At 42.8% G+C, this 27449-nt stretch overlaps 1 protein-coding gene across 3 annotated transcripts in view; it reads right to left on the reverse strand.

The window, feature by feature from the left end:
- The window catches only part of SLC4A8 (solute carrier family 4 member 8), an 85981-nt gene that overhangs the window by 13520 nt on the left and 45012 nt on the right, over positions 1-27449 (reverse strand). For 2 of the 3 annotated variants that reach the window (XM_053557976.1, XM_053557978.1), the window contains exons 11-19: positions 26994-27094; positions 21343-21517; positions 20157-20290; positions 19086-19331; positions 17191-17296; positions 16406-16567; positions 5792-5905; positions 3235-3396; positions 2208-2459 (exon numbers count right to left, since the gene is read on the reverse strand). In XM_053557976.1, the coding sequence (XP_053413951.1) occupies positions 2208-2459; positions 3235-3396; positions 5792-5905; positions 16406-16567; positions 17191-17296; positions 19086-19331; positions 20157-20290; positions 21343-21517; positions 26994-27094 (1452 nt within the window). The remainder of the gene's footprint in view (positions 1-2207; positions 2460-3234; positions 3397-5791; positions 5906-16405; positions 16568-17190; positions 17297-19085; positions 19332-20156; positions 20291-21342; positions 21518-26993; positions 27095-27449) is intronic. The other variant, XM_053557977.1, reaches the window with a different exon arrangement.

The raw sequence follows: 27449 nt of genomic DNA on the forward strand, positions 1-27449 counted from the left end.
TGAAGAATCCTCCTGAGACAGTTATAAGAAGGCCCGGTGGTGCCCCCCACCACGCCTTCATTATATTCTTGGAGCAGCAGCACACTTTGAGACCCTCCAGATTGCACCTAGACAAGGGGTGGGAGAAGGAGTTGGGCTGGGACAGTGAGTAGAAGGAGGTAAGGGGCACGAGGAAAGGTGGGTGGCAAGGATGAGTGGAAAGTGAGGGGACAGGATGATGGTCCAGAAATCTTTACCTCCCCTCTCAAGTCTCACCCATGAAGAGCAGCTGCAGTACAGGCTGGCATGGTGGAAGATCTGCTATAAGAGGGAGAAAGGAAGCGAGGGAGGCCAGGCTCTAGCACGGTTGGTGCCTGGCAGGACAGCCAGAGTGATTTCCTTTTCACCCTATTTTGCTGGATGCAAGCCTTACACCTACAAAATTTTTTTTCTCATGTTCAAGGTATCTTCCCCACCTCTGACACTAGCCACTGCCGGTTTTCTGTTCCACTTCAATGAGAAACCTCTTGCAGGACTTGTCTGCACAGGGACTCCTCATTGCCTCAGCCCCTGCTCACTCTCCAGCTACCTGCAACTGGACTTCTGCCCTACAGTTCCACTGAATTCCCTTTCTATAACATAGCTCCGTAGCTACCTCCGCCCTCAAGTCTGTGGAAATTTCTTCAGTACATGTTAAAATATGCCAAATCCTTCAGGAGATGATTACGTGATTACAGAAGATGTAAAGGCATCATTTCTATGAATGAAGTGTGTGTGTGTGTGTGGTGGTGGTGGAGGGGGTCTGTCTGCCTGCCTGCCTACCCATCCCCATGGAGGAGGAAGAGCCAGGCAGGGGTGAGCTGTGTGGCCTGTGATTTAACTAACATAAGTAATCATTTCATCTCAGAACAAAATGATATTTATCATTGTTGGCTTCTGCTTTTGCCTCTACGTCTAAATCACGTAAAGCCTGCGGAAGGTAAAGCGGTCCGCTGAATCTGCTCTTGCCAAGTTGGGTGTCCATGGTGTTAAACTCGCTGGTCTTGGTTTAGTCTTCGTCCTTCTAGCAGCTTCTGGCCAATCCCTCCTTCTTGGCTTCCCTGGCACCACACCCTCCTGGTTCCCCCACCTCTGGCAGCTCCTCCTGAGACTCTTGCATGTCCCGCTGTGCCCCTAAACCCCGCTTTTGTCCTTGGTCCCTTTTCTTTTTCATACCTACCCTTCTCCCAGAGTCATTTCATCTACTCTCTTAGCTTCTAACACTCCCCTGTGCTGCTGACTCTCAAATTTATATTTTAGCCCAGAACCCTCCTCTAGCCTCCTCACTCAGATGACTCCCAGACATCTCACTCGAAATCTGATCACAGCCCCACTCTCACAAAATCATAGAGCCTTCTACATCTTTCTAAATGCCATCACTCTCCACCAGATGGTCGAGTCAGAAACCTGAAAGCTTCTTTGAATTTTGTATTTTCCTCACCCCTATTCCACAGCTAGTCAACCAGCAAGACCTTGGGCTCTGCCTCCAAGAAGCCATGCCCTTTTATCTGTCTCTGAGACCAATTTCCTTACCCAAGCCACCATCCTCTCTCACCTGTAAGCCTCACTGGTCTCTCTGCTTCTGTTCTCCCCCAACCCTAAAAATGTATTCTCTAGATATCAACCAGAGTGATCTTTTGAAAATACTAACTGTCCCTCTCCTGTTAAAATCCTTCAAAGGTGACACTTACCAGTGTCGACGAGCCCCTCCCCCTCTTCCGCTTCATCTCACTGCGCTCTTGCCTTGATTCACATCCCTGACCACGGAGCCCTGATATTTCCTACAACACATATCACTCTTTCCCTCCTCAGGGCCTGACCAGGCTGCTTTTCTCGCCTCCCTCCAGGCCGTCTCCACCATCTGTGGCATGGCTAGCTCCACCTCATCTTAAGTGTCATTTCCTCAACAAGGCCTTCTTTGACAACCCCAAATAAAATGGAACCCCCTTTATTCTCTGTAGCACAGAGAACATTATATATTTCCTTTGTAGTACTTACCACATTCTGTAATTACCATGTTTATTTTCTTAACCAATTTTTTAACCCCTTATTATCTATCTTACCCTGCTCTTTTAGGGTAGGGATTTGTATATGCATCAGTTTGACACCACTGCATTCCCAGCACCTAGCATGATTCCTGGCACAAATCAGGCATTCAATATTTGCCTTAACAAGCTAATGAATGTTACCTTTAAGATAGCTGTCATAAAAACTGAGCATCCCATCAGCACAAAAATCATAAGGCCTGTCACTCTCTGTTCTCGGATGCCTAAGAACTTGGGCTGTTCTCCAGGAGCAGAGCACTCAGATTCCAGCTTGAGGCTGTTCACATGTGTAATGGATAGGACAGTTGCAGCCACAAACCAGGGTAGGCCCATGATGGAGCAGACACCCAGCATGATGGCCACCATCAGTAGGTCCAGGTGGTAGCCACAGCCTTTCTGTGGAGAAACAGAGTCTCTGTCACCATTAGATTGGCCATAGTGGGACATAGAATAGTGAGCTAAGGATCTCAGGTCCAAAGTATGAAAGTGTATATTGGTAAGAAGGAAGAGGTCCAGAGATCCCAGAAGAGTCTTCTAGCCCCTCTTGGTTTGGAGGAAACAAGAAAAAGAAAAATCTTAGCTTACTTCAAGTCTCATACATTCAAAGATCCATTCTTCCCTGGAGACCAAGCCACACTGTAACCATTCTAGATAGTAGACACTACAGGAATTGGAGATAATGTCCTTATTGAATTCCTATAACACAACCCCAGATTTTGATGTTGTCTCCTCTGTTACCTCCCTGGGGTCCTAGGGCTCAAGGTTTAGTCTGGAAATCCTAGCAAGGGACACACACCAATGGGGGAATACCTGCCTCTAGGAAATAGTGGCCGAGGTTCTGATCTGAACCTCATGAAGACAAGCTGTACAGCTGCCTAACACAGAACATATACTATAGGGGCCACCAGGACTCTACCCAACCACCTGCCGATAGGTTTGAAGAAGACAGTAATGGAGTCCAAGCTTCTTTCACATCACACCACCATGCTCCACTCTAGTCTCATTTCCAAACCAATCCTTGCTATAAATGGAGGGAATGGAAACCTCTTATGATCCCCTTCTATGACTGTTTTTAACCCAGGTTCTATAGTTCCTCATCTAGATGGGCTTACCCTAAAATCAAAAAGTGTAACAGGTTGCCATAGCAGTCTTCTAGGTCAGAACCTCTTACCTTGAGCTTATGTTCCTTCCTGTTAATGATGACAGCTGTGATCTGTTGGTCCATGAATATCAAGATGGTGCAGAGAAGAGCAGGGATAATTGCAGCTAGCACAGTCCACCAGGGATTGGGGCCAATGGGATTAATAATCCACCCTCGGTCATCTCTTGTTGGCTAAGGGGACGAAAACAAGGAATTATTTCTTGTATTTTAAATTAAGTATAGTCATAAACAGATCAAACTGGTGCATACTAGCCATATTTCTTTTTACTCTTTAACGAGAATGCTTTAAAAAAAAAAAAAAAGTTTGAAATACAGCAGTTCCTTCGGAAATCTATGACCTTCCAAATCTCCTTTAAAACAACCAATCCTCAATTATCAACTTTCTGTGGAATATTCATTAATCCTGCACTTTCACTTACTCTCTAAGTCCCTGTGCAGAGAGAAAGCAACTTTATCTCAACTTTAGCGCAAGTAAAATGTAATGAACTAAATCTTTTGTCAAAAAAATTTAATGACTTTCAAAGACAAGTATAAATAACTTAGATTATCCTCCTTACTGCTTCTCTCCAGAAGCTGTGTAATGTGTGTCTACAGCAGAAACAAAGCAAAGTGAAGCCAGATGCATGGAATCTCTTGGGCTTAGAGGGGATCATTCCAGGAGCCCTCTCCCATCAGCAGCAAATCAAAGGCTTGTGAAGGAGCCCAGAACTGCTGAACTTGAACACTTGTTTGACCTAGGACCCTCTTCAATGCACCTGCAAAATAACTATGTGTAAATATTATTGGGATGTTCATGATATACCTAAACTCTCCTAGATCCTCAACCCACTTTCCCCTGTCCCCACCCAGTATACTCTGGAGAAGACAAGCTCAGCTTTTTTGGCAAGTGGTATTGAAGGACAGAAGGCCAGGGATACAAACTGGCCCAGAGTTGACCCAAACTCAATGAACAGAGAGCAAAGACTGTTATATCTGAAGCATTTGGTTCCCTATTAGTAATGACTCTAGGATTCATAGGCTCTTCAACAACACTGCCAAGTCCCAAATTATGAATGGGTTAGCTTCTAAAAGTTTACAGTCTGTGTTTCTTTGTTAACAATGTTCTAAGTGGCAGTTAAGTTCTTAGACCAATACCAAAAGTTGTTAAACCCTTGAAGACATTATGGCCCTTAGTTATAGTACTAGCCTTCAGATTGAGTCTTGGCAGCTGGAACCCAAGTGACCTTACAGGGAAGGGAAGAAGGAAGACTTCCTCTCTGTCTCCTGAAAGTAGAGCCTGCCAAGAGCAATATTTTCTTTGACATTCTCCCATTTCTCATCTCTGTCCTATTTCTCAGAGACCTTTTGCCAGATGTCCCAGAAATTTGGTGCCTCCTGACTATCTTAAACTTACCCACCAGGAAACCTTGACAAGGACTGCTTAATGCTTTCCAAGTACCTATTTTCTGCTGATCGGGGCTGATCTCAGCTAGGTTTTAGAGTAGAGGTTCTCAACCTTCCTAATGCCATGACCCTTGGTGACTCCCAACCATAAAATTATTTTCATTGCTACTGCATGAAGCAGCTTGAAAATTTAGAGAGCTAACTGTGCTCCTTCACACAGGTGAGAATGCCATATTCTCTGGGGTATTATACTTATAAGGGGGTGTTTGTTAATTCAAGAACTTAAATTTTTTAGACAACATAGAAAAAGATATTTTTAACAGGCCTACTTTAGGGAGACAGAAAAGAGAAAGAGAAGGCAAAGGCCTGCTGCGTGGGGACATTTACGAGTCAGGGATTACCTTGTTCCTGCCTGCCTTTTCCACACCTCTCCCATCTTATTTCATAATTCTTCTCAAGACACTGAGTATGCCCAGGTTTTCTCTCCTCCCCCTATAGGGATCTATGGACTTGAGCACAGCTCTTCTCTGTTGCTCAATTAGTGTCCCCAAACTGAAACAGATTTAAAGTTTTCAGATATTGATTATCTGTTTCACTTTGTGTATAGGTTTTTTGAAAAATACTATGAAAGTTACAGAAACAAACAGCATGGTAGGGTTGAAGTGATGTCATGATTATTCCGACAAGGGTCCGAGGCTCCCAATGAGGCCCCTCTTAGATCCATTCTCCTTCTACAGGGCAGGATCATTCAGGGGAGGGTGGAGTCCTTTCCCTTTTCCACCCTTCCTAGCACCTCTGTAGAGTGGATACTCAGACAAAGTGCTGTGATAAGACTTGTTCCTGGACCCATGTTTCCCCTGTATCTGGCATACATTTATGTAAATGTGCATATTCTATTGTCTTAAATCTTAACATATTAAAAGCAATAAGTGGTATTAATGATAATAATACTTTTCATTCATTCAACATCCTTAGTTTCTCTGTTCTCTGACTTTTCTGACTTGAACTTAGCTAAGCCTGAAGAGTTCACTTTTCTGAACAGCGAAGTGTGAAGAGCAAGGTTTGGATTTAGACCACAGTATGACTCATCTTATGATTAGGATGTGAAAGGCCTTTGAAATCAACTTGGGATCAGATTCTCTGAAACTACATGAATGGACCAAGAACCCTGAGATCTGTTTACCTTGAACACACTGGGAACTTGAAGCTTTGGTGATGGGACTCCAATCAAAAAATCAATAATCACCATTGTGAAGATAGTGAGGAAAACAGCGAAGTCGCTCACCATGGAGCGTACCTAGCATTGAGAAAGAATTAGAAAAGTATTTTAGTAGGTTAAAGATAGTAGAATTTAGTATTGTAAAACATTTTAAAATCCTCATTAGAATGCTTTCATTCTGCAGTTGAACTAGTGTAAGCATATTTAAACAACAAGAACGTATTAACACACCCAAATTGGTTCAGGCTCTAGTTCTGATCACTTGGAATTCCATTTCTGGGACCAGCCAAGGTCCCTAGCACTAGCCAAAATCTCAGCAGCAGTATCAACTCCACTTCTCCCTCCTACCAACATCCAATCTATCTGCAAGTCCTGTTGGCTCTGCCTTCAGAGCACCTCCAGTCTCTGAGCACTTCTCACCACCTCCACTGCTCCCATCTGATTGAAGTCACCAGCAGCTCTTGTTTGGGTACCTACAGCAGCCTCCTAACTTGCTCCTGCCTTTGCCCTCTACAATTTCCTAATATAAAACTTAGGTTGGATTGTGTCAGTCCTCTACCAAACCCTGAAGTGGGCTTCTGGTTTTCCTGAGCTAAAAACCCAAAAAGCCTTCTGGGTCCATGAGGCCTCCACAACTGGCATCATTGGCTTCCCAGGCCCAGATCTACTGCCCTCCTGCTCGCTCACTCTGTTCCAGCCACGCAGACCTCCTTGCTGTTTCTTAAGCTGTCAGGCTCCCTCCCACTTCCGGTCTTTGTACTTGCTCATCTCTCTACTGAGATGCATTTCCTCTGGGTAATCTCTTGGGTACTCAAATATCACCCTCTTGATTAGGTTCACTCAGATATCACCTTCTCCACGAGATCTCCTCTGATCCTACTTGAAAGTGGCCACCACTCTCCACCCCACTAATTCCTCTTCCTGCACTCTTTTCCTCTTTTATTTTTCTCTGTACCTCTTATCTCCATTTTGTTGGGGATTCCTATACAATTTAGCACCTGCCCTAAGAGGACTGTCCCACTTCAGTTTAGTGTAGCTTTGATAAAAGCCAGTGCCTGTTGAATGACGTGTGCCTACCTTAGTCTGACTGCTAACCGAGACAGAGCAATATAGATAGTGTGTCTTAATCACCTATAATATCACTGGTACTTTACCCTGACTTCACTACACTTTAAAGCCTAAGATTTCCAGCTCCTCCTCATGTTTTTTTTAGTTCTTCTCTGCATGTTATATAAGTTCTCTGAATGTTCACCACCTCTCCATCCAACCATGAAGCCCCTTGACCATCCTGGGGCCCAGGGGCCCTGCTCTCTGAACTCCTACGGCACTTACACCCCAGGCTGGCATCCAACCATTTACTATTGTTGCTTATGGTGCCTGGTTGTTTCATGAGTTTCCCCTGCCTATGTGATGACAGATACCAATTTTTAAACTTCTTTTGCACTCCCCCTAGCACTTAACCCAGGCCTGACCAGTCAGTCAGCACCCAGTTGCCACTTGTTAACTATTCATCCAGACAGGAAATAAGAGACCCAGAACTTACTTAACATGTGCCTCCCGAAACTATTGTGCAGGCTCACTGAAGTCTGAGAATGTGTTTCCATCATGTACATGTGTACAGTAAATAGCTGATCATCTGAGTCCCCCACCCATTCACATGTCCTGTATTGCAAATGTGCCTGATTGAAGCCTCACAGAAGAACCATCTCCAGATTTGAGCTTCCATCCTGCCTTCCTTCCTTTCTGTATGTGTAAATGTAGCTGTTAGCTTAAAACAAGCAATAAACTATCTCTCTCTCTTTCCATCACAGGCAATACTCTCCCAGAACATTTCATATAGTTCCCATAACAACTGTAACTGGTGCAACATAAAATCAGTGCAACCTCTTTCAGGAGCCAACATGGAAACCTGCCAGGCAGGTGGGTACAGGCAACAGGCTCGGCCTTTGCTGAGGCCAGGAGAAGCAGTATGTCAAAGGCAGCATGATTTACCTGACTTTGAACAGACTAAACAATACCTGAGGAAGAGAAACCAAAAGAGAATGTGGCCTAAAATGAAACATATATTTCCAATACCCTCATATGGTTAATATCCTTGGCATCTGGAAGATTCTAGAAAAATAAGAACAAAGGTAGAAGCTCCCAGGCAACATGGAAGGTAGGCAGTTTGGGGCTCATTTGCATTTATTTTTTAAGTAGGGTCTTAAATATGTATTGGTTCTTAGGCAGAAAAATCCTCTGCTTTCTGGAAGTGTTCTGTTGCCTCACAGTGCTCCTGACTCCAGAGAAAATAACTGTGTTGCTTCTGTTTGTTCAGATGCTCCACAGAATTCCCTCTCCTACTGATGGGATGTCACTGCCCACGGCACACGGTGGAGTCCAGTGTACCATGGCCCCATAAAGGTGCAACATTAGCCACATGTCTAATTTTAAATTCCTTAGTGGCCACATTTAAAAAAGATAAAATGAGGTGAGATAATTTTAATAATATTTATTAAATTATTAATATTTTATTAAATCAATATATCAAAAGTACTATCATTTCAGCATACAATCAATATAAAATATTGATGAAATCTTTTCTATTATTTTTTGGTACCAAGTCTTCAAGATCTGGTGTATGTTTTATGTGTACAGCATAATCTCAATTTGGACAAGTCAAATTTCAAGTGGTCAATTGCAACATGTGGCTGTTGACCAACACACTGAATACCACAGGCCTAGAGAATTCAATGCAAACTCCTGCAGGGTGACTTCCTGAGTGCAAAATCTGCATGACACTGTGGCAATGATCTATACATCAGCTTAAGGGTGCAGAACCTTGTTCTGTAAATTGGAATTTTTGACCTAAAGTAAAGGACAGAGGCACATTTTATCTTTCTCCTTCCCCCGGGCTCTGCCCCTGCACTTGGCCATCTCCCCACAGAAGATACCTACAAGATGGAAAAAAAATCCTTTCTGTGATAGACAATTTTTTCAGCACTTATTTAGGGATCATAGCTGTAGCTGAAATTTGAATTTTTAAATATTCTATAAATGTTACAGATTTAGCTGAAGGTGGCTCTGAGTCTTTTGTAGGTGGGCGTTGTGAATGGATTTGAGGAGGATGGAGGAATGGACTGGAAAGTTGTGAGATTCCAGAGTGGAAAAAAATGGGATGATAGGGCCAGGTATGGCAGCTCGTGCCTATAATCCCTGCACTTGGGAGGATTGCTTGAGGCCAGGAGTTCAAGACTAGCCTGAGCAACACAAGACTCTCTCTACAAAAAAAGAAATTTTTAATAAAAAAAATTAGCCCTAGCTAGGCATGGTGGCATATGCCTGTAGTCCCAGCTATTCAGGAAGCTGAGACGGGAGGATTTCTTGAGCTTAGAAGTTTGGGGTTGCTGTGAGCTATGAGGAGGCCACTGTACTCAGCTGGGGGGATAGAGTGAGACCTTGTTCCCGCCATCTCCAAAAAAGGGGATGATGACCAAAGAGAGAAAAGATGAGAGCAGAAGGAATAGAAATGGGGTAGGAACACTAAGAATGACACAGGTCTCCAGCTGCGGTGTGTAAGCTGTAGCAATCCGAAAACATCTAAACTTCCAAGAGACCCTCACATTTCACGTGCATGACCCCAGTAGTGATCATAGGTAAATAAAAATAGAAGAGAATGTTAGGGCAGGAAGGCACTTCTGAGCTCATCTAGTCGAACCCACTCATTGTAAAAAAAAAAAAAAAAGGGCCCAGAGAGGGGAAGTGACTTGGCCCAATCACACTTAAAAGTGGAGTTGAGGTACAAACCCAGAGGGTTTCACTATAAACTGCAGGTAAAGCTCCAGGTCAGGTAAAGGGAATAAATGACGCAGAGAGTGAGAGGGGCCCAAGCTATTCCCATTGGATTCTTCCTTCAGCCCAAAGTGAGCAATAAGAAAATGGCAGGCATATTATCTTGTATGTGGGAGGCAACAGCCAGGCCAATTCCAAAATATTGAAGCAATATAGATGTAAAATGTCATTAAAACAAGATTGTTCCAATGGTCTTTTCTACATACTTTATTTATTTTAAAAGAAAATCCATCTAAACAAAGATGAATTTTTAATTAATTATATGGACATTTAGATCAATTAACAAAACAAAAACTTTGATACATTATATTTTCTAAAGACACATTCACTGGGATTCTATATAAATGTATGTCACAAGATATTCACAGGAAGAAAGAACACACAGTGGGTGTTAAGCGACCGTGCCTCACTCAGAGGACTCCTAACAGGCTGATGATCAGTTGACATAATCCACACATTATTCCAGTTCTCAGTCACAAATAATATTGTCTACAGATATGTATAAAATTAAGCAGTTCATTAAATTAAGCAGACTTTTATTCCAGGGAAACCTGCCTCGTATATATTAAGATACACATATAAACACATTTTTAAGCAAGAAAGAAATCCATTATATGTTCCAGTTTTCCCCAACTCTCAATCTGAAATAAAGAATAGCACATAGGGTGGCGCCTGTGGCTCAAAGGAGTAGGGCACCGGCCCCATATACCCAGAGGTGATGGGTTCAAACACGGCCCCACCCAAAAACTGCAAAAAAAAGAAGGAATAGCACATATACAAAAATTAGTCTTGTAGAAATAGCCCTTTGTTCTGTAAGACAGAAAAAAAGGCAGTCATTGGCTGGGCTTGGTGGCTCACGCTTATACTCCCAGAACTTTGGGGAGCCATGGTGGGAGGATCACTGGAGGTCAGGAGTCCAAGAACAGCCATACAGCAAGACCCTGTCTCTACAAAAAATAAAAAACTAGCAGGGGCCCACATTACAAAGTCCTAAAGCTGCAGATGCTGGCGCACAACTGCAGAGAAGGGAACACTTTTACACTGTTAGTGTGATTGCACAGCCTCTTCAGAAAGAAATACGGAGAATCCTCACAGAACTCAAAATAGACCTTCCATTTGATCCCATAATCCCATTACTAGTCATCTACCTGAAGGGAAAAAAATTGTTTTATCATAAGGATGACTGTATTGTTTATCCCAGCTCAATTTACAATCTCCAAAATGTGGAAACTACCCAAGTGCCCATCACCCCAGGAAGGGATTAATAAACTGGCATATGTACACCATGGCATACTATTCAGCCTTAAAAAGACGGCAACTTTACATCTTTTGTATTAACCGGAATGGAGCTGAAACACATTCTTCTTAGTAAAGTATCACGAGAATGGAAAAGCAAGTACCCAATGTACTCAATACTAATATGAAGCCCGTGGAGGATGTAACACGTGCCCACACAGGAGAAAATCTCATTCAAGTTGGGGGGAGGAGGGAGAGGATTGGGGTGCTGCCACCTAATGGGCACAATGTAAGGGTACGTGGCACACCTCCTGGGAGCGGGACACAACTACAACAGGGACCCTACCTGACAAATGCAAACATTATAATATAATCATTTGTACCCTCAGATATATCTGAAATTTTAAAAAATTAGCTAGCACAGTAGTGCACACCTGTAGTCCCAGGTACTCAAGAGGCTGAGGTAGGAGGATTCTCAAGCACAGGAGTTTGAGGTTGCTGTGAGTTATTTATGATCACACCACAGCACTCCAGCCTAAGTGACAGAGTGAGACTGTCTCAAAACAAAACAAACAAACAAACAAAAAAAAAAAAACAGAAAAAACAACAGGAAAAGGCAGCCATAGTGAACTATCATATGCATTCAGGCATCAAAAGAGTTAAATTTCTTTTTTTACTTAATGAAATGAAATAATTCGTAGCCTATAATCTTTTTTTTTTTCCTTTTTTTTTTTTTTTATTGTTGGGGATTCATTGAGGGTACAATAAGCCAGGTTACACTGATTGCAATTGTTAGGTAAAGTCCCTCTTGCAATCATGTCGTAGCCTATAATCTTAAATACTGGTTTTATGCCATTGATTTTCCAAAATTCTATTATAAATTTTTAGTATAAAATAAGTATTTTGTTCATAATACACATAGTATCCTTGTCCACCTTTCTTTTTTTTTTAAAGACAGAGTCTCACTTTGTTGCTCTCAGTAGAGTGCCGTAGCATCACAGCTCACAGCAACCTCCAACTCCTGGGCTTAGGTGATTCTCTTGACTCAGTCGCCCAAGTAGCTGGGACTACAGGCACCCACCACAACACCCAGCTATTTTTTGTTACATTTTGGCCAGGGCCGGGTTTGAACCCGCCGCCCTTGGTATATGAGGCCGGCACCCTACTCACTGAGCCACAGGCGCCACCCCTTGTCCACCTTTTAATCCAAACCCCTAATTGTCACCCCCAGTCCCCAAAAAGGCCCTTGCTTTGTAATATCTTTGGAAACAATCCCTTTTTGATGTGTGTTTGAAGTTCTATTCTATGATACTCAGCCCTAAGGGGAATGGATTTGTTAAGGCTACTTAGCATAGGAATTTCCATAGGAATCAGTGACTGGAGTAACAGAGTGGGACTGCTTCAGGACATCCAAGTCAGCATTACAAGGGGTCTTTAGTGGACACACTTTAGTAGAGAATCACTGTACCATGAGGTCCCATCTTCTGCCAATCTCATTTATTCCCAAATTGAAGAAAATATCAGATGAGACAAAGCAGGAAGCACACTCTACTAGAATCCCCCAGGGCATACCACCTTCTGCTCTGCGACAGCATCAGATCAAACCTCACTGTATTCTCTGACTGCACAGAGAGGGCAGGAGTCATCACATCATTGTGCAGATGAGGAGAGTGAGGCACAGGGCAAATGAAGGACTTGCCCAAGGCCCACGGTCAGATGAGGGCAGCACCCAGGTCTCCAGGCCATGGGCCTTGGACACCACATCCCTCGCTCACATGGTGTTAAGTGAGCCAGGGGCCCCAATTATAACTAGAATCCCTAATCACCACACCTCACCATACTCTAATCCAACATTGTTTTAGATTTCACTGACTTGGTTCTGCTTTATTTTCTTACAGTTTCTAGAAAGATCTTTTCAACCAAATACATGTTAAGCAGATAGCAATAAATCCTTTTTCATTTGACTGAATAATCTGAAATAGAAACTCTAGAGACTCTGGAATTTGGTCAGTGCAGTAGGAAAATTATAAAATACCACCATCCCGCTCTTTCTCACATTTGAAACTCTGATTTAATTGCAGGTTACAACTAAAATAACCGAAAGAACCAAAATGGAAAGGATGGTCTTTCATAATAGCCTATAAAGTTTCGTTGCATCTGAAACCCTTAAAGTGTCCAAGATCACACTGTTGGTCACATCAGATAAGCAGGGAAGGCAAGTCAGGAGGTGATAAACCAAAAAAGTGCAAAGACGGGACTCTGGCCCAGAAAAGCAAGGAAATGGAGGCAAAGAATTGAGAAAACTGCAGACAAATTTGGGGCCCTCAGCATGATACCCAGGAATTATCATGCAGTTTGGTAAAAAGAGATTAGCTATTTGAACTAAAACACTATACCTTTTAGGGAAAGGGCTGCTGAGAAGCACAGGATTTATCTACCTTTGGCAAAGTACCATATTAAGCAGCTGTGGGCATCTGGCATGGTACTACCAAATGTCACCAACTCAAGTGAATTCTTGACAGTACTTAAGGGTAAACTCAGCTTTTCTTTTTTTTATTCCTTAATATCTAAAGGGGGAGCTCATTTTTTAAATTGTTCCTGAGTTAGTTTCATTAAAATATTTATTTGCTTTTTCCAGATAATGCCAGCTAGTTAACCTTTAAAAACCAACCCATCACAGATTTTCTAGCTCACTATAAAGGTCTCATAATCTCACACACATTCATGCAATCATATTATGAATTTTGATATGATTTAAATTAAAGATATCTTTCATTGTAAATGCTACATTATTTATACCTAGGTCAGAAATTACTGTGTGCAATGAAAAAAATTATGTCAAAATAAAGGCCCACCCAATTGATGATTTTCTATAGGAAAGAAAAGTGGGCTTTTCATTTACTGTGGGTAAAGCCACACCATTGGCCACATTACTAGGTTTCTCTAGGAACAACTACTCCTAACCCCCACGCAAGGAGAGGGAGCACAACCCGTTTTTAATATGCTGATGGCAGATCCCTACCAGCAAAATGAGTCCCTTTTTTATATTGTCCTCTTCTTGAACATTCATAGTCTATAATCACTCACAGAAGTTTTTCCCAGTTCTATTTCTGAAGGCATCAAATGACCATGCTCTTTAAATAAACAAACTATAAATACCTCATACATTCCTTCATGTCTAGCTATCCCAACTTCTTTTTCTTTTCTTTTTTTTTTTTTTTCAAATTAAAAAGGTATATATGGCCAGGCACAGCCATGGCCTATAAACCTATATGGCTTATAAACACCTATAAACCCAGTGTTTTGGGAGGCCAAGGCTGGAGGATTGCTTGATGTCAGGAGTTTGCAACCAGCCTGGGCAACACAGCCAGTTTGCTTGTCTACAAAAAGTAAAAAAAAAAATTAGCCAGGCATGGTGGTATATGCCTTAGTCCTAGCTAGTCAGGAGTCTGAGGAAAAAGAATCACTTGCACCCAGTTCAATACAACCCTAGCAACATACCAAGGTCCTATCTCTTAAAAAATAAAAGGTGTGGAGAGTGAGAGCAAGATGGTGGCCGAGTAACAGCTTCCCTGCAACTGGGCACCATGAGTCTGGGGAGATAAGACTCTAGGCATCTCTGGCTGATGGGATCTGCCTATAATCATCCCTTTGAGGATACAGGGAGTCAGCGAGAGACTTCTGGACCCCAAGAGGAGGACAAAAACAGTGGAAAACTGGCAAGTGGTCACGTGTGTTTGATCCATCTAATCCTGCCGGCAGCGTAAGTACAGCAGCAGTAAGACTGCAAATCGGAAAGGCCTTACCTGTGAACTGTTTCAGTGTTTCTGGACTTGGCACTCAGTTGAACTGCTTTGGGGAGAGCTTGAGCAGGAGTGAGGAGAACTTTGGGTGTTGTCTAGGGCCCCAGACTGAGCTGCTGAGCCAGAAGGAGCTAATGGTGTTTGGCTGTGGGCCGCAAGGAGCCATTATCAGAGAACGGCCCAGGCAAGCTCCACCCTCAGGGTCACAGAGCAAGGATCGGGCAGGAGCTGGTAACCTAGTGACTGAGCAGCCTAAAGGCGGGGACTGAGCCGCCTTACAGCCTCAACCCTCAGGGGAAGAATGAGACCGGGTTTGGCACACTGGGTAAGTGGATAGCCACTTCAGCAGGGATCCCAGTGACAATCACTTTCCTGGGAAAGCTTCTGCTTAACCAAGTTTAGAAGTTTAAAGTGCCTTTTAAGAGGGCTGAAGAGAGATTTAGGGTGTGCACCCTGTGGGATTTGAGAAATCAGCGGAGGCCTCCAGTGGTATCAGCATTGTGATTAACATTTCATACCCCAGAAGACCACCTGTTGCCCAGACAATATTCAACAAGATGTATATACTGCTTTGGTTTTGGTTGTTTTTTTTTTTTCTTTTTGGTTGTTTGTTTGTTTGTTGTTTATTTTGTTGTTGCTGTTGTTTTGTTTTTTAATTTCGACCTTTTCCATACAGATTTTTTCTTTTCTTGCTCCATTTTTCTAGTTTAAATACAATTTCCCATTGCTGCCTTTTTCAATAATTAGAACTTCATTTTTGCTAGTGTTTCTACCCCTATTATTTGGTTTTTCACCCAATTTTATCCCGTAAAGTTTTCTGTTTGCTTGTTTTGGTTTGATTTATAGCATTTTTGTCTTTCCTCTCTACTTGGTGGAGGGGGGGTACTGTGTCCGATCAGGTTAGCAAAGAGCTGCTAACCTCAAGGGAACCACCCAACTGGGCACCCCCAAAGGTTGGGGCTTTTTTAAGATTGTGTCAAAGTACCCTATTGTTCACCTATATTGCTCTATCTCCCTCTTTCTGTGCTTCTCTTCTTTTTGTCAATATTCCCTTTTACCCACACCCTCTCCTTTCTCTATTTTCTTTTCATTCTTTCTTTCTTTTTCTTTCTTTTATCCCTTCTTGCTCTTCAACCTTCTCATCCTTCTGATCCTGTACCAAAAGGACTCATCAAAACCTTAGTCCACAGGCCCGGGAACTTAAAGAGCAAGAGGAAGTGAAAGGAAAATTAGGGCAAGGAAACAGATAAAAGAAATCACCCATGAGGAAGAATAAGCAGAAAACTCCAGGCAACAGGAAGAACCAGTCCAGAGCAACCATCTTACACTTACCTGGCACTGTTTTTTCCATTTACAATGTACATTGAACAGTTTTTAGAATATTCACAGGGTTGTACAACTGTCATTACAATCAATTTTAGAACATTTTCATCATCCCCAAAAGAAATCCAGTACCTATCAGCAGTCACTCCTCTTCCCCCATATCTGGCACTTTTAACTCAAAAATGTTTGAAGTATTAAACCTTCACTCCACAACACTGATCTATGGAAGAGGCAGCCAGACCCTGGAAGAGAAGGCCAGTATGGTCCATCGGGACATCTGGAGCTCTCCACCCTGCTAACCTAGTACACAGTCAACACAGAGGCTGAGAACAGGTGCTGTTGTATTGAGTCGAACACAAAAGGAAGGCAGGAACATGCTACCTACTCTGGTTGGGAAATAGCGGCTCGTCTTAAATGTCTTTAGGGTGCTCGAGAGGATGAAGGTGGTGAAGAAGAGAATACAGGACCAGAAAAGCACATCTGGAGTATAGGGTCCGTGGTGGCCACACGCAGACCCCGTGAACTCTCCGTGCATCTCCTGGCATTCCTAAAGGAACAAGCATTTCTGGGTAATGAAAGGCAGACACAGAGAACAAACAGCTGTTTCCTTCTGAGTCCATCACTCCCTGTCATCCCATAGGTGCTGGGGCGCTCAGGCTGCCAGCAGCACCCACATGACCTCCACGGAGGAGGTCTCCCTTGCATAGGTGCCCTTCAAGTAGGGTGACAACTTAGGGTCTAATTTAGACACTTCAGAGCGAAACCAGAACTGTTCTGAACAAACATTATTTCTGAGGCCCTAGGAAGACCCTCCTAATTTGTGTTATTTTTATTACAGGGGACCTCCAAACTTAAATATTCCTCAAGCTCCACAAAGCGTGGCTCTCCCCGCCCAGCCCTGCATGTTCTCATCCCCACCCATCCTTAGTACAGGGTTACTGGGTAGGGCATGCATAGGGGGAAAAAGAGGGATAATCATCTTCCTTTATGCTCAAGAGAACTTTGGAAAGGAAAAATTAAAGTAAATAGTGATTTGGGGGGCATTTTTTTGGAAAAAGAAAAGTTTTCATATTTTTGTAAATGCCAGAGTTTGCAAAAGGCCTTTCCACCTAGAAGTTCCTCCTAACCCTGGTGCTGACAAGGGTAGGACATTGGCAGCTCGACACTTACACTGACGGTCAGGTTAGCCCAGTGGACTTCCGCCGTCACGATGTTGTGGTCTTTCCAGTACTGCAGGGTGTGGTTGTTTGGATTCTCCGGGAGAGTACACCTACAGCTGGAGGAAAAATACAAAAGAGACCTGAGGAAAGCAGGCAAATATTTGATTCAATATTTTTGGCCATGACAGAATTAAAGGCTCTCTTAGAGCCTGCTTTGTTTCACCTTTGCATACTTCAGATCCCCTAGGCGGTCCCCCTGGTTGAGGCCCATCCACAGACCCAAGGACACTCCAGTGTCCAGTGTTCAGTTGACCATTACTAAAGATGGACTCAAATCGCCATAAGGGTCTTAGATTGAATTGTGCTAACAACCGCACTTGGCATATATGCCCAGAATGAGTCCTGGTCATTTTCTTGTTTGGTTTCTATCTCTTAGACTCTTGTTATGAAATTCAGTCTACATCAGCAGGAGGTCCCACTCAGTTCTCAACAACTTCCTCCAAGCCTAAATATTTTATTCCCTATACGCCCTCATCATGTTCCTGTTTTAAAAATTATTGTTTCCTGGAACTGTGATGCAAGCACTTCCTGACACTGAATTATCCTTGATAATACTCCACTACCTGGGCCATTTCCTGGCTACTCATGCTGGAGCCAGATCTGGAAGCTCCATTAGCTTTTTCAGGCTCCCTCTTCTATCCAAACCAGACCAGACCACCCCTGTTCCACTGGCCACAGTGCTGCCTCCCAGTTCCAGCGTGTCTCATGCCTGAACTGGCTCCCAGCATGGGCAAATGACACCAGCCATCTCTACCAACCTTGGATCATCTGTGAATTTAATAAGCATGCTTCTAAGATACAGCATGACCAGAAATGAAATTCAAGAAGATCTTAACAGGTTAGAATAATAGGAGGAAACCAACAAAATTAAAAGTAATAGCAAAAGCTATAAAGCCCTACATTTAGGTTTGAAAAACTAATTCTAAATTTAGAAGCAACTGAGGTATCCTTCAGTAGCTAAACAGATAAATAAACCATAGTTCATTCAGAAAGTGAAATATTATTCAGCACTAAAATGAGTGATCAGGCCATGAAAAGACATGGAGGACATTAAATGCATATTCTATCACTAAGAGAAGAAGTCCGTCTGAAAAGGCTGTATGCTGTGCGATCCAACTAAAGTGGACCCTCCATGGGTGACCACTTTCTTAAGCTGACCTAGTTTACATAGACCCGACATGCGCCCTGTGTACATGTCAGTACAGTAGGCTTCATTCCTTATGTTGACCACCTCCGTATGTTGACTAGTTTGTTACAGTCCCTAATGTAGTCAACTTACAGAGGTTCTACTGTAATTGAACACATGAAAAAAACATTGTCTCTTGGGTTGAAATCTAGGAAGTAAATAAGTTTCTAGATCTTTATGATGCAGTGAGAGAGACCCCTGGATCTGAAAAAAGAAAAATTAACACATCTCTACCTAATGAGTCCAAAGAGTTACCTGTACATACTTTCAAAGAAAAAGAGTCCATTCTCCCACTTAATAGCATGGTCCAGGGGCTCAAAGTTCTTGCAAAGAAGAAGTTCTTTCCAATAACTATCTCTAATTCTTCCTGCTACATTTGCAGCTCATTTTTGTTTCAATGCATAGAACCAAAAGATACGTTCTGGAAAGCATTTCTCACATCCCCTCTGTGCTTCCTTCTAAGTCCATTTTTGTCATCTTTTTCGATTATTCTCCTCTGGCACTCCTCCAAGTCTCTTCATCCATATCCCAGTTCTGTTTCCCAGAGGGCCAAGACACTTCCTTACCAGAAGCCTCAAGCCCTGCTTGGCACTCTACATCAGCAATTAAACTCAGGTGCTGTGCTCAATTAGCAACAAGTATGCAGGAAGCACACTTACTAATAGAGGCTAAGGTGGTCCAGCTGGCTGTGCATGTGGACGGGGTAGGTCTCTGCCAGGTGAATCAGCTTTTCTATTGCTTCATAGATAAAAATTATGCAAATCAAGGAGGCAAATGCTTCTTCAGTGAAGCGAGTTATGTAGCAGACGAGGGAACTGGCATCAGTTGCCACGAGGACAATACACAGGAAGGCGGTCCACAGTCCGATACAAGCTCGAAGGGACAGGTACGAAAGAGCATAGTCTCTGAAATAAGACCAAAGCCCATCAAAAAGCACAGAGGGATGGCATTAGGAGACAAGGGGTCAGAAGTACAATTAATTCATACCAGCATTCAACCCAGTTCTTCCCTACTTTATGACCGCATTTCACTCCTAAATAAGGCCCTGGCACAGTTGGATAAAAATTTGCTTCACAGGATGCGAGCAAGGATATGAAAAGTGGAGAAGAAAGGATTGTCTCACAACATTTCTGCCATTACTACCCAGTGTGATTAAGATCTTATTCTTGCAGTAAGAGAAAGGGGCTGGGCCTAGTTCCACTTGCTCCTCCTTCTGATACAAAAATGAAGAAGGTGGTGCCTGTGGCTCAAGGAGTAGGGTGCTGGCCCCACATGCTGGAGGTGGTGGGTTCCAACCCAGCCTCAGCCAAAAACTGAAAAAAAAAAAAAATGAAGAAAAAAAAAGATAGGAAAGGTAGGGAAACTGGAGCACTATTGAGTCCCACTTTCACCAGCAGCCAGAATATGAAGGAGGGATGTAGGCTAAGTTAAAAATCAACTTGCAGTGGAAATGGAGGAATTTGAATTAGCTAAGAAACATTTTCTTTAAGAAGTCAAGACTTCAATAATGACTGAGGGACATTAATCAAGCTCTTTTAGGGGACCGGCTATTTTAGGTGTGGTACTTACTGCCTGTGTACAGGACGACAGACCAAATAATGTTCTTCTTTTAGGTTTCTTACAATCCACAATGATACTGCCTGTTTGTACTAGCTTGGGACCCTGGCATTTGACACTCACAGCACAATAACCACATCAAGTTAGAGTTTTCAGAAAAACAAGGATCTTACTTGCAGAATTTGAACAAAATCTTTTCAAACACAAGCACCGGCCCAGTACTTCCCAGGATGGTGAGAGCCTGTCCCGCAAATAAGGAATAAGCAATCCCAGTCATGGAAGCTCCAAACAAGGATTCAATTGCACTCTGAGAGGGGGAAAAAATCATCACAGAATCAATGACAGAGAAACGTTAGTTCGTAGGCATTCCCAACCAGTTCTCACGTGTGTCATGACAGTCATTTGCTGGTATTTCATCTGAGTAAGAGTGATGGGTACACATCATCTACCACTCTTTTTTCTTTCTTTCTTTTTATTTTATTTATTTATTTAATTTTGAGACAGGGTCTTGTTCTATTGCCCAGGTTAGAATGCAGTGGCATCATCATAGCTCACAGCAACCTCAAACTCCTGGGCTCAAACAATCCTCCTGCATCAGACTCCCAAGGAGCTGGGACTACAGGCTTCAGCCACCACACCCAGCCTGTCTAATACCCTACAATAGATATCACTTTAATAATCCAAGTGCCCCAAATCCATTTGCACATGATTCCTCAACTAAGTCCTATTATTCAGTGACTCAAAGCATGATACCATTCATACAGTCATTTGAAATCTTATTTATTTTATTTATTCTTTTTTTTTTTTTTTAAGACAGAGTCTCAAGCTATCACCCTGGGTAGAGTGCAGTGGTGTCACAGCTCAGAGCAACCTCAAACTCTTGAGCTCAAGTGATTCTCCTGCCTCAGCCTCCCAAGCAGCTAGGACTACAGGCACCTGCCACAACGCCTGGCTATTTTTTTGTTGCAGTTGTCACTGTTGTTTTAGCTGGCCCAGGCCGAGTTTGAACCCACGAGCCTTGGTGCATGTGGCTAACACCCTACCTACTGAGCTATGGGCGCTGCCCTGAAATCTTATTTTCAAACAGCATCGATATATTCATTTCCCATCATTAAAGAAATAGACAGCTCAACTGAACAATAGCTACTGAAACTAATATTCTGACAGAAGAGTCTGTTCTAAAGGGAGAGATGTGTTGTCTTTAGTATGAAGTCAGAAGTCTGCGGTAATTCAGAAAAAAGAATCCAATCTTAGGCTAGGTAATTTCCTGCCACCCCCCTCCCCCCACAGTGGACTTTGCTGCCACCACAGTATTTTAAGTCTTGTTTGAGACTATTAAAAGTCGTATAAAGTTCTTACTATGCGTCCCTCAGTGGCCTCTCCGAGCAATCCCCCAAAGGTGATGACAGGTGACATGCAGGCACAGTACAGGAACAGAAAGGAGGCCAAACACTGTAAGCTGAGTGCATCCCGGTAGTCACTCCAGTACCAGGGGGCCTTCCGCTTGATGTCTAGCACCAAGCCCCCAAACAGCCTGTGGAGACATGGCAGACAGGCCTCTAATGCAGTCCCTCTCCCACAGAACATGAGGGTACTGCACATTGGAAAGCATTATAAATCTGCTCTGTATTGAGGTAACACTTTGTGTCCAATTTAACCCCAAGCACAGGAGAGCTCTCTGGGGGCAGCCCAGAGTCTCTCTGCAACCAAGGGAATGACTTACAGTAAATTGGAGTGATTATCCCAAACATAAAAAGAATTAATTTGGGTATGCATATTACCATTCAATAAAGAGTTCAAAAGAAATTAACACGAAAGCAAGTATTGACTTCAAACTTTAACTTCTGAGCTATTATTAGGAAATGTGCAAAACCAACTCAAGATACTATGATTGTAGTTTTATTAAATGTTTTCTAGATGAAAAGTCCCTATTACATGCACTTTCTTACTCTAAACAACTAACTACCCACCTTACTTGTGAGAAATTAGCATAATAATTCACTCATGCAATTGACAAGTAGTAGCAGATACTTGGCGCCAGGCACTGTGCCAGGTACTGAGAAGCAGCAGTGAGCAGGACAAACAGAGCCCTGGCTCTCCAGGAGCAACAGTCCGGTGCAGGAGACAGGCAGTGCTGTGGGGATGCTATGGTAGCATAGAACAGGGAGGGGCAGTTCAGTGAAGACTTGAAGGATGGACTGGGAGTTAGACAGATGAGGCAGAGGGGCTGACACAGGTGACACTTAGAGGTGAGAGTGCACTGCAGTTTCAAGGTGCTAGACGAGATAAAACTGGATAATACAGTGTGAAGGGCAAATACTAATAAGACTGGATAACACAGCATGAAGAGGCTGGCAAACCTGAGTCACGAAGGGCCTTGTAAATGGTTTTCAGGAATTAAAGTTTTATCCTAATTGCAAGTAAAGTTACTGAAGAACTGTAAACAGGGGAGCAACAAAATCAAGCATGCATTCTGCAACGATCACTCTTGCAGTGGTGTGATGAATGGAGCATGGATTGGGATGAGGAGAAGTGGATGGATTCAAAGGCTAATCAGGATGTGGCGTCAATCGGACTTAATGGCAGAACTTCAGGAGCCTCTCCACTTCCCAACAATGAGAAAGACCAAGAACGCAACATCCCACACTGAGGAGGAGTGCTCCCTAAGAGTGTAGTCACTGCACCAGAGCCAAAGCTGTCAGGTGAGTAATGGAAAAAGCCACTCAGCATTGTACCGCACCAATCTCTGGGCTTCTACAAATCAGTGACACAGGAAAAGAGAAAGGGCGGCAGTTACAGAATGGGGCATAATAATCAAATGCAAATCTTGATTGACTCCTATATCAAACAAAAAGAAGTTCTTTCCAATAACTACCTCAAATTTTCCCTGCTACATTTGTGGCTCATTTAAAAAGATATAGCTAAGATATTATAAAATGTTTAATATGGACAGAACATTGAATGATTGTTAATTTTGTTAGGTTTGATAATGGCATGATAATTGTTTTTTTAATGTTCTCATCAAACAGAGATACATACTGAGGTAAATAGGAAGAAACAGATGAAACAAGCTTGGCAAAATGTCACTAATAGTTGACAGATACAACAAGAGGGTTAGTTATACTAGTCTCTTATTTTTTCACATGTTTGAAATCTTCTGTAATAAGAAACTAAAACCAAAAAGCAAGCTCAGCTGCTCTCTGGCAGAATTCTTGGCCAGCTCTGTCTCTTCTTCTGTCACGTAAGGGGCTGGAGGAACATGAGGTGGCCTGGGACCTGCATGCGGGTCCAGCCAGCTTTCTCACTCAAAGTCTATCTCTCAACTAATGAGTACAATGGCATGTGGATGGACACGGGCAGGCGCTGTTTTACCTTAGCCCCCTGTTCTTTTCCTCTGGGGTTAGTGGGTGTAGTTGGGATTCATCTTTCCTCGGCTTATAGTAATAACATGACCGTCTGGGGCTGTCTGGGCTGAGGGGAGAGAAGCAAAGCCAACCTTGCGATCTGCCTTAGTGTTAGCCTGTCTGGCCAACCTAGCTCAGGTAAAAGCACTCTCTTCAGGGTCAAGAGTTCCACTTCAGGCTCTGGGACCAAGACTCCGGTTAGTAATAAAGTATCACTTTGTCTTGTTTTCTCCTCTGCGCAAATAGCCCCTCAAGGACCTTAGAAGTAGAAGTGATTAGTCAGGGGCAAGATTTAAGGGTTTCAGGTCCTTAGCTAACGAAGCGTCTTTAACCATGTGAATATCACCTCTTCATCATCAATAACCTCCCTTTGAAGAGTACTATTCCATAAGAAGACTCCCCTTCTACAATAGTCGTGTCCCACCGAGGCTATCTGAGATGCTGCCAGGATTGGTCTGGTCCTAGACACAGGAGGGATCTTCAGAGAGGAGTGTCTGTGAGCAACAGACAGAAGATTTATGTGAAATGGATTTATGAGAAGCCATAGAAAGGGAAGACATCGGTCTGTCCAGCAGCGATTAACAGGCAGGGAAATATCTGAGACTCAAATTAATGATATAACTACAAATTAATAAAATAATTCTAAATACTGTTTATGGAGTCAGCTTCATACCTCATTCATGCATAAAATCAGACCATAGTTGCACATCTACAACAGATATTAATCAGGCATAGGTGTTTCTCTTCATATTTGAGGCTTTTTTACCCTTTCAATACTGTCCTGATGGCCAAGTTTGGAAGGGCAGGAGGCACACAGAGATATGAATTAAGCTTGATGCAAGAAAGGACTTACCCGTGTAGAGGGTCACTAGGCTCTGGAGCACTGACTTAGGGAGCCCCTCTCTGGAGGGCTTTAGGGACAGGCCAGGCATCCATTTGTCTGGTGTGCTTTGGAAGAAACCTGTTTGAAGTGTGGGGGGATCATCGAGATAGCAGTTCCTGATTCTTTTTTTCATTAACCCTTCCCAAAAGTGGCATCCCCAATGAGGGACAAAAATCTATCCTAGAAAACCCCTTTCCAGAGTGTCTTCTCCTTGCTGTGGAGCTTTCGGCCTAGGACACTCCAGTCTTACTTTCTTCTTTGCTCTGTGTGGTGTCCCTGCCTGAGTCAACATCAGGGCAACTCGGCCCTGGCTCAAAAGCTTACATCATGTAGAACTCAGATCACCATTTCAACCATGTCTCCTTTCCTAACTTCTCAGAGTCTATTCAAGCTCATCTTCAAATACCTCTTCATCCAACAAGGACAGCACCCCCTAAGTCGCCATGTTTTGCCCAAGGTTGTGCACGTAACACACATGAAGCAGGTTTTACATCTTAAAGAAACACAACTAATAGTTGGAAGAATTATGAAACCTATGCTAATGTGTTTAGTTTGTACAGTCTAGGAAGGTACAGAAACTTCTAGGATGTCCATCTCACATTTGCCTCCCACGTAATTTGCAACTGAAAAAGAGGCCAGAGCTGGCCTGGAATTATGATCCCTGATTCAGGCATTATGTTACCTGGACGAGGAGACTACAGTGGGAGAAGGTTGTGTATCTTTAGGTTCTTTACTAAGCTCTCTGAGGCAAACATCAGGAGCTCAGAAAGAAGAAATATCTCTCATACCAAGCAGAACTAATTCTGAGCCCAGAGCTTCTTTTCAGCTTTGTCAGTTCCAGAAGTTCCTGATACAACATTATGGGAGAAGTCCTCCAAATTCCATTTGAAGTTGAGAATTAAGATAATTGGTTTTTGTGATTAAACATATACTTATCCTTGCAATATGGGATTTTCTTTGGGGATATCAGGCACTATTTCTGAAATCTTATAATGTTGAGATCCATTCTGATGGTCTCCCAAACCCCCATGTGAAATTGATTATAAGTGATCCTCTCAAAAAGCCTGGGACTCTAGTTTATTCTATTTTCTTTGGCACCAAAAGAAACCTGAAATCTCACCTCTGCACTTGTTTGGGGAAAACTCTGTTGCCTGTAATTCCACTGCTTTTAAACTCTTAAGTTTTAAGATGTGGAAACGCTATATATCTAAAATTTAAATCACAATTCTGAACTGTTATCAAATCCATACTCAAGACCTTTCCTTAAAAAAAACACCACTTCTGCTTGGACAATCTCAGTCCTGGAATACATTCTAAGATGCTTCCTTCAAACTCTTTCAATACTGGGCCTCACCACCCAATTCAGACCTCTCCCAACTTTAAGAAAATATTTAACTCACTCTTAGAGGTTGCTCCCTCTTTTTAGCAAGCCCTTCTAATGAAAAGACCCTTCCTTTCCACCAATGCTCCCTCCCAGAGCACAGCTATCTTCTCCTACCCTCAAATCATTCTTCCAGCCAGAAAACATACTCCTCTACCAGGACACTGCTAGTTAAGTGCCTACCATTCTATCCTGTTGCTCTCTATCCTCTCCTCACTTTTCCCTGAATTTCCAAGAGTAGAAAAGAAAAATAAATTGCCTTCACAATTCCAAAACAACCCTGAGTTTCCACTGGATAAAGCACTGGGGGCAGAAGACTAAGGAAAGCAACTTCAAGCAAGGAGGAATAAAAGAAGGTAAAAGCAAGGGAGTAGAGGATGAAAAAGTTTCTAAGATCTGAGTCCTGCCCTGAGCATCTCCACCCAGCAGATCCTTTAGACACAGTATAACTTGCAGAGCCAGAGCCATAGTTTCAACCTTCTCCTGTGGTCTGGGGGTATCTATGGATGTCACACCAACACATTCTTTTACCACATTCCTACCCAGGGAATAAAAGCTCCTAGTTGGGGGGACCTCCTTCCCTTACCTACTATAAAGAATCTCCTCCTTGGATGTCTGTCTTTAAAAGTTTGGCCTAGAAGAATAGATTGTCTATTCTGAAGCATACACACATGAAACAGTACCTATTTTCCTGTCCTAAGGGAGTTTATTAACCTATTAACCTAAATGTTCACTCAACATTTATCCATACCTAACGTCCATTCCGTGCTACAGAACAGTCACGTGGAAGTATTCATTCATTCATCAGATATCGAGTGCCTACTCTGTGTAAGGCACTGTGCTGGGAATCTAATGGAGTCCCTGCCTGGGAGCAAATAGTCTAGCAGGAAGGATAAGAAATCAAGCAATCATGATAAATTATAAGGGATAAAATACTGGGGGGGGGATGTTAATGCCAATATATTACATAGCAGGAACATTTAACCTCATCTATAGAGAGTCTTGGAAGACTTTCCAAACAAAGTAAGTGCCTAAATTGAGACAAAAAATAAGAAGGAGTGAGCCCGGAGATGAGGAAGAAGAGTGTTCAAATCAGAGGACACAATGTATAGGAAGGACTGGAGGTGAGACAGAACATGGTAGGTGGTTGGGTAAACTTGAATGAATGAATACAATATTCAATATATTCATAGTATTTCTAGTCAGTGGTTCCATTTGAAGTCATCCCCAGCCAATAAATTCCCACTACAGAGAAGGCAGCTGAATAAAAGAGGACATCTCATTTCCTCACACAATGTCTGCCTAATACACAGGATCAGCTGTGAAATGCCCCGTAACTTACCGCCCAGTGCGCTGAAGCTCTGGCCCACTATGACCCCCATGTGATTCCGGTTCTATGTGGTAAACATTTCCATTTGGAACGCCAGGCATTTTCCTTTTTTCCTTTTAACAAAGGACCACAAAGTTAGTAAAGTCAGCATCTATTTCTCCTTTCTGCCTTCAGGGGGAGTCAAAATGAGATAACCCAAAAGCAACCCAAAATGCCGATATGTTTGTACCTTTCAAATGCATTTCCTGAAAAATGCAATCTATTGCACACAACTTTACGGCCTCCCTGTATATAATTTCTCTTCCTCTCTAACAGTACCTGACTCCAAACTATGCCTTGAGCAGAAACAGAAAAATGGGGATTTTGGCATCAGGTATGACCAAAGTTCCAGTTTCAAATCTGCCTCCATATATTCTTTCTTTACCTTCAAATCTTACCTTGGAAGATAATTTTATCCCTTATTGTAAA

Source organism: Nycticebus coucang, chromosome 12 (assembly GCF_027406575.1).
Source record: "Nycticebus coucang isolate mNycCou1 chromosome 12, mNycCou1.pri, whole genome shotgun sequence".
NCBI classification, from domain to species: Eukaryota; Metazoa; Chordata; class Mammalia; order Primates; family Lorisidae; genus Nycticebus; species Nycticebus coucang.